This window comes from Onychostoma macrolepis, chromosome 03 (assembly GCF_012432095.1).
Source record: "Onychostoma macrolepis isolate SWU-2019 chromosome 03, ASM1243209v1, whole genome shotgun sequence".
NCBI lineage: Eukaryota > Metazoa > Chordata > Actinopteri > Cypriniformes > Cyprinidae > Onychostoma > Onychostoma macrolepis.
The window spans coordinates 45,700,895-45,709,684 of NC_081157.1; the positions used below are offsets into that span (position 1 = coordinate 45,700,895).

Consider the following 8,790-nt stretch of genomic DNA (forward strand, 5'->3'; position numbering starts at 1 on the left):
CATTTCAGACAATTTTACGGTGAAATACTGCTTTTGGAAGTGAAAAAGAATGTAAAATTTACAGGGAAAAACCGTAAATTGACGTTCCCAGAATTCCCTGCGTTGCATTTTTTGTTTTTCTTTTTGTTTTTCTTTGAAATAACTAGGTTTCTTCTTAGTTTTTTCTTATCAGTTATGTTTATCAGGGTTGTATGTTACATCTAATGTTGTTAAATTAATGTTTATTGTATATTTCAGTTTAATTTCAGTCTCACCATGATGGTGTTTAATGTTTGTGTGAATGACACTGTGCACCTTCTATATATGTTATCATCATGTGACTTTCTCATCACCACCTGCATTTGGTGGTTATCAGTGTATTTCAAAGGTACAAAACCAACCTGTCCTCCAACCCGTATACGCCCGTATAGGTCGTTTGTCCAAATCCCTGAAATACGACCCATCAGAGAGTATGCTACAATTGCGCCCCTATCGGCAACAGGATATTTTCATATTAATGTTTTGTACTCTTTTATCTGCGTCACAGTTCGGGTTTTGTGTAGCTCGGTTGGTAGAGCATTGCGTTATATGACGATATGTAATTACGTGATCATGCGATCATGGGTTCGATCCCAGAGAATGCACACGCTCATAAAATGTGCACTAAAAATCATGATTTTGCATGATTCCTGTAAGGGGTAGGTTTAGGGGTAGGGTTAGGTGTGGTCATTCGTACGAATTAGCCACCTAGTAAAATATGTACGAATACTGTGAGATCGGTGTAAAAAGTCCACATATTGCATTTAAATAAACATGCATTTTGATTGGTAATGACAGTCATACGTCATTTCATGACGACAGACGCAACACGAGACTGTCATTATTTTTACGCGCGCTAGAGGGCACTTTAAAACGTAAATATAGGTCGTAATAAGGGCTTGCACAAACGACCTATAGGGTCGTTTTTTGTTGGAGGACAGGCTCTACAAAACAGATTTCAGTACTTCAAGTAACATTATATCAGTTAATGAAATTACGGTATTTAACTGTAAATTGAAGTTAAAACCATAAAACCTAAAATGTTGCTACCGGTTTTTTTTTACATTGTGGGGTTATTATAGCTACCTAAAAGTAAAAGCATATTCATTTTTAAAAAATATAAGTAAAACTTAAAATAAAATAAAACAAAGTCTTTTAAAAATTAAACTTATTTTATTTCAGTCAGTTGCCAAGGCAACATTTCTAATTAGCATTTAGTTTACCTTGATGTACTAACTATGACAACTATAACCTTGATGTGTAACTAAAAACTGAAAATAACAAAAACTATACAGACACAAATAAAAATGACTAAAACACAATAAAATGATTCAAACTTTAACTAAAATGAAAATGAAAGCAGAAAATATGAAAATAAATAAAATATTAATACACACTGACAGTATCTGAATGATACTAAAACTAGGCAAAGGTAACTCTCTGACTCATATAAAACACTGAAGCTTTTCTTAGAGTTAATCTAAGTCATATTAAATAAAACTCAAGACATAAAAGTAGCGTAAAACGAACAACTTACATTTTCATTGTGCAATTTTATCAAACTATGCAAATATTCTCTCATTAACGTTGCACAATAAAAAACATTTTTTTCAAGATACTGAATTCAATTTACTGAGGTTTGATGTGATGAATAAGTCTGTTTTATGATGATACCAAAACATCTGGCAATGAAAACAATGAATTCGCGGAACATTATTATGTTTATTAAATGAGTTTTCCATGATCTTCTAGATCATCTCTAGTTTCTCTGAAGAAAGACACTCGCGCTGTCTGTTTGTTTCATTGTGACTCACGTGTTTAATTTTAGACAGTAATTGAGTTTCCGTCTTTAAATGCTGTAAAAGCTTCCCAGAAACCCCGTGGAGAAGAGCAGCCCGGTAAACTCATGCGGACAGATGGAGCCGATCAAGAACAAGCTGCCAAACTCTGAGCAGAGATCAGCCGAGCAAAAGCACTTCAGCTGCGGTAATGAAGCGTTCACTCCTTCCGTCAGCCATACTCGACACAGAGATGCTCTTAAATATTACAGTTATGAGTCATCAGACGGGACGTCATAGCAAATTATCACAATAGCATAACAGGAAAACCCATACGGGTGAATTTGAACTCATTTTAACATGTCAAAAGATGGTAAAAATCTGAAAATTAACTTCATGTCAGTCCCTCAATGAGAAGTTTAGCTCCTTATAAACATCCTGTTCATTTTCTGCTCCTTGTGTGAATTGTGTCCGTGCTTAACCAGCAGATTTATCAAAGTCTGATGAAAATATTTATAGAAATACGTCTGTAAATCACAACATGATCATATTTATTTCAATTCAAGTTACAGAGTTTAAAATGTTGTATTTAAGAAATTGTATTTAATGAAGAATATCCTTGTAAAGTAGCCCAGAAATGCTGGCAAGAGTTTAATTTGTTAACATTAGTTAACTACATCAGTTATGAACATGAACTAACTGCTGTTATTAACTACTGTAGTAATTCTTATCATTAAAAGCACACTAATACCATGGTACTAAATGATTACCATATAAATTTACCGTGGTTTTCCAAAGAATAACAGTCACCATTGGTTAGAATGTCTTTATGTGGTCCAATCATAAAGTAGAGTATCATATGGTATTTTTAAATACCAATAAAAAAGCTTTTTTATGGTTTTTGTTTTAGTTATTTAAACCCTAGCTGATGAGTTTTCAATAAGCAGTTTTCAATATTTTCTTCCAAAAATACTTACTTCTACATTTTATATTTCTCTTTTTAATTCGGGCTGAATAGAGTCTGATCACCGTCGATTTATAATTCAAGATGATCCGTCTGAATGATGACGGGCTGAAAAAGCAGTCTGAGCGGTAATGAAATGGCACTATCTGGGCCTCCTGCCCGCCGTTTGGTGCAAACCCATCATTTTCCGCGCCAACCCCATAATCTGAGCCTCATTAACTTAAGAGCGTCCCTGTGCCAGCGTCTGCAAAACAGCCCCTGAGTTATCACTGCGCCTTCATTTTCAGGATTTCCTCCAACTGTTTTTACTAATGCCTCTGCACGTCAGGAGAAAACATGCATCGGACGCCTTCAGTAATTAAACAACAGACTTCCGGAAATCTGCTGGAGTCTGTGTCACAGCGAAAATCGCCAGTTTTGAGGGTCAACTACAAAGACGAACACCGTTGAGCTCCGAAATTGACAAATGCATGTCAAATATGATAAAAATAAATTTAACTTAAGTCTAATTTAGAGCCACATGCATGCACCTAAAACCCTCCTGCATCAGCTCTTAATATGTATGCAGCACCCTGCTGCATGATGGGAGTGACCTTTGACCTGTGAGACAGTGTGTTGCACCATATGGCAGCAACAGTGCAGCGGAGCGGGGAGGGGTGTTAACTAATGAGTGTGTGTGTATGTGTGCATGATGAACGGGACAGACCCGAGGGACACAGGAAAATTCGTTGAGGGCAATTATTTTCACACCAAGCGAAAAATATGTCACATGTTTCAAACACATTTAAACAAGATGCCAAGCAATTATATTTTGCATAAACGAATTCTATTTTAAGGAGCATTAGGGGTTTTTTGCATTGTGACATTGTTTTCATGACAATGAAACACATTTCACCCCAGATTCTGTGGCCAAATGTGGCTGTTTACAGAAAGAAGAATGTTTGCACTTTGCATTGTCTAAAAATGCATGTGCATGTTAGTTATATTCATATTTTGATACAATGTATTCTTTTTCTTTTTTCATTTCACCTCAAATTCTCATTAATGCAAAATAATAAGATGCCAATATATTATTTTAACTGTGAAATGATTGTACATGATGGAACTATTTGTTGTTCTGCATTTAGATTAAATTTTTTTGCATTAAAATAATAAAGTTAATATGTGCAAAATGAACAGAATAAATCTTAATGGAAACAAAAAACAAGTTCTTGACAGGTTTCAGGATTCACTGTACTCTCAGATAACACACAGATGGTCCGTCTCTCTCTCTGATCATGTCTGAGACTTCATGAATGACTCTCCACTGATGACTCTGTGTGTGTGTGTGTGTGTGTGTGTGTGTGAGAGATATCATATCAGACCGTTTAACTCATTGTGAAACTCTAGATACAGAAGCAGTTTCTGATGTCGACACACACACACACACACAATTGTCCCGACAAAGCTGTAGATTCTGATAAACCCCACTGAACACACACACACATGCACATATCTCATCATCGCAGATCAGAGATGCTCAGCATGAAAGAGGCTAAGTTATTTTCTCCTTAAACATATAGCCTCAGATGGCAAAAATTCTGTAAAAATGCAACTAAACGAAAAATCACATTTAAATACCGTGGTATTTAAATGCTACTTCAAAGAAAACTATGTTACTGCCAGTGTTCAAAAAACATGGTATTACTATTAATAATTGTCACCTTCATTTACCATAGTATTACAAGAATACAATTTCCAGTTGGTTACTATGTTCGTATGTGGACCAGATATCAGAGAGCAACAATACCATGGTATTTTTGATACAAACCTTAGTACTGATTGTTTAGGTATATTCGGCCAAAAACTACAGTATTACCATGTTACATGTCTAGAAAACATGGTATTACTACAGCATACTGTACAGATAAACATGCCAATCTACTGCATGAAATGATACGTATTCATTTACCATGGTACTCCAAAGAATACCACCCCTCATTGGTTAGATTGTCCTTATTTGGCCCATTCAAAGAACAACAGTAGTAATATCATGATATTTTGGATCTATACCATAGTACTTTATGTTTACCATATTCATATACTATATTACTTCAAGGTAATTCAAAGAATATCATGGTGCTACCCCATTAATGGACAAAAACCATTATAATACATGTCAAGAAGACATGGTATCACTATAATCCATGTTCAAAAACACATTAATACCATAGTACTGAACAATTAGCACATTCATTTACCATGGTATTCCAAAGAATACCACTCCCCACTGGTTACACTGTCCCTATGTAGTAATGGGAGTATCAGGCAGCAATACCATGGTATTCTTGATAGTGCTGAATGTTTACCATATTCAAAAACCATGTTACTTCAAGGCACTTCAAAGAATACCATGGTTCTACCTCAATACATCGGCAAAAACACAATATTACTATAGTACTTGTCCAGACAACACGGTTTTACTATAGTACATGTTTACAAAAACACACTAATAGCATGGTACTGAAGGATTACCATGATTTACCATGGTATTTCACAAAAATACCACTCCCCACTAGTTAAACTGCCCTTATGTGCTCCAATCAGATCATAATATCATGGTATTTTTGATATGTACCACCATAGTAATGAATATTTTCCATATTAAAATACCATGTACTTAAAAGAATACCATGCTCAATACGTAGCCAAAACGACAATATTACTATAGTACTTGTCCAGACAACACGGTTTTACTATAGTACATGTTTACAAAAACACACTAATAGCATGGTACTGAAGGATTACCATGATTTACCATGGTATTTCACAAAAATACCACTCCCCACTAGTTAAACTGCCCTTATGTGCTCCAATCAGATCATAATATCATGGTATTTTTGATATGTACCACCATAGCAATGAATATTTTCCATATTAAAATACCATGTACTTAAAAGAATACCATGCTCAATACGTAGCCAAAACCACAATATTACTATAGTACTTGTCCAGACAACACGGTTTTACTATAGTACATGTTTACAAAAGCACGCTAATAGCATGGTACGGAAGGATTACCATGTCCATTTACCATGGTATTTCACAAAAATACCGCTCCCCACTAGTTAAACTACCCTTATGTGCTCCAATCAGATCATAATACCATGGTATTTTTGATATGTACCATAGTAATGAATATTTACCATATTAAAATACCATGCTCAATACGTAGCCAAAACCACAATATTACTATAGTACTTGTCCATACAACACGGTTTTACTATAGTACATGTTTACAAAAACACACTAATAGCATGGTACTGAAGGATCACCATGATTTACCATGGTATTTCACAAAAATACCACTCCCCACTAGTTAAACTGCCCTTATGTGCTCCAATCAGATCATAACACCATGGTATTTTGATATGTACCATAGTAATGAATATTTACCATATTAAAATACCATGTACTACCATGCTCAATACGTAGCCAAAACCACAATATTACTATGGTACTTGTCCAGACAACATGGTTTTACTATAGTACATGTTTACAAAAACACACTAATAGCATGATACTGAAGGATTACCATGATTTACCATGGTATTACACACTCCCTACCGGTTACACTGTCCTTACGTGGTCCAATCAGATCGTAATACCATGAAGTACCATAGAAATGAATGTTTACCATATTAAAACACCATGTTAATTCAAGGTACTCTAAAGAATACTACGGTATCTCCAGTCTCCGTGGCCCGAGACCACAGGTACAGTGCAGAGGCACGGAGCGGGTGTCAGGAGGGGTGCGTGTCTGACCTGGAGCCGCCTGCGCCGGATTATTCCCGAGTCGTCCATGTCGAGGAGACGCTGCTGCTGCGCGGATCAGCGGAGAAGAGCTCAGTGCGCTCGCATCCACCGGGACACCGTAATCCGGCTCATACCGAGCGTCGGAGAGACTGGGAGAGGCGTCGCGACGCTAGCGTCCCGCAGAAGAAGACCGAGCGCTGGACGTGACGTCATAAAGGACCGTGCGCGAGATCAACACTAGTGACTCGCCTCGAGCGCGTCCGCTCCTTTTAGCATCACCCCCGCCCCCCCTCCTCTCTCTCTCTCTCTCTCTCTCTCTCTCTCGGTGTTGTTCATTCATGTCATCCTCTCTGTCTCCGGGATGTTTAACTGTCTCCTCCTCTCGCTCCTCCCTCACATCAACACATCGGCTGCGGTGGTCTCGAGACCTCGCGAGCTGCACTGGGCTTTGCGTCGAGCTGCACGTTTTTTTATTGCCGTGTGAGGCGCTTTTTAAATTATTATTTATCATTACGCATGTTATTTTGAGGTGTTTTGGGCATTTTATGAGTGTGAGCATCATTTATCATTTGTTTGATACAAAACAGCAGCATTTTTGGCCACCGCACACTTATCAGTCCCTACATTCCTAGATAGGCAGCTCACTGGATTTTGAGACACAACCCAACGCCCTCCAGTGACCCAGCGGTTCAGAGGACATCTGTTTTCTGTTCATATGCCTGATTTCACATCGTTGTGATATATATATATATATATATATTAAAATAAGTGGAAGGTATTTTTGTTTTTTTTTTTTAAGTACGTGTCTATTACACCTTTATTTATTCATTCATTCATTTTTAAAGTATGTCTCTTATAGTCCAAACACTATATTTAATTATATGTGCATTTATTTAAAGTATGTTTCTTACATACCAAATGCTATAATGATGTATTTATTTATTTGTTTAGTTTATTTTTATTTTTAAAGCATCACTCGTTTTTTTTAAGCATGGGGTCTCTCTTACATAAAAAAGAAATATGCAAAATAAGAAAAAAAAGAAATATACAACTGACCAACATTATAGCTATAACAGGCCTACTTAAATAAATAAATAAATAAATAAATAAAGGTTTGCACAGGGTTAACTGTCATATTTCCCTCCCACAGACATTCAGATGTAGAATGCGGTCAATAGATTTGACACATTCACTGATGGATTTATCTCTGACATGATTTACACATGATGACTTTGATCAGGACAGAATTAGATAAACTGTTGCTTTGGCCTGATGAGCTCCTGATCACACAGAAGAGCATGAAAAGAGTATGATGACAGAAATAGAAAAGGTCTGAGTCTTTGCTAAATCTCAGATGAGAACGGCACTGTTGGATCATTGCGTAATATTGAGCAGCGGAGGATTAGGTCATAATCTCACTGTTTTTACATAACATATGTGACCGTGTCTGTGAAAACCCAGCTAAAGTCTTTTTTTTTTTTGTGATTTACTGTTTTCTACATAAAATCATCCTTCATAATGTAAAGAGCATTCTGTGAAAATGTAACCTTGATACCTTTAATATTGACTGAGTAAGGCCATGTCAAAGATTGAAATCATAGTGAAATTAATGATTGAAATTGAATTTTGATTCTTGATATCTCATAATTAGATTTTGAGACTTTAGCCTGGATTTCACAGACAGTGTCAAATATAGTCACATCAACAGTGTTCTCTCGCCCTGGTGACAGCACTCATCCGTACAGGACAACCGGACAAACGCTGCGCTGGGATCAGTTTGACAGGCCTGATCCGACTGATCCCAGACAGCAGTGCTCCCAGATGCTGTTTACAACACACTGGATGGCACACAGAAACAGATTTCTGTCACACATGCCGAGATTGTCACAATAGCATGCTAACATGCTACCCCCACAATTTTAGCAGCATGTGTATTGAGAAGCATGTGTTTGTTTTAAAAGAATAGTTCACCCAAAAATGAAAATTTGCAGAAAATGTACTCACCCTCAGGCCGTCCAAGATGTAGATTTGTTTCTTCATCAGATTTGGAGAAATGTAGCATTACATCACTTGCTTACCAATGGATCCTCTGCAGTGAATGGGTGCCGTCAGAGTCCATAATCCATAATAATGCTTCCTCCAGTGAAAAATCCATATTCTGTTGTCTGTCACATTAAAATCCACAAACATATTTGTTTTGGACTGTTTTTGCTTGCAAACAGTGCTTGATCTGTG

At 36.7% G+C, this 8,790-nt stretch overlaps 1 protein-coding gene across 1 annotated transcript in view; it reads right to left on the reverse strand.

Annotated features, from left to right (window-relative positions):
* The window catches only part of mast1b (microtubule associated serine/threonine kinase 1b), a 33,152-nt gene extending 26,205 nt beyond the window's left edge, over positions 1-6,947 (reverse strand). Inside the window, exon 1 of the mRNA XM_058771227.1 lies at positions 6,565-6,947. Coding sequence (XP_058627210.1) covers positions 6,565-6,603 — 39 coding nt within the window. The 5' untranslated portion in view covers positions 6,604-6,947. The remainder of the gene's footprint in view (positions 1-6,564) is intronic.
* Positions 6,948-8,790: the final 1,843 nt, after the last annotated feature.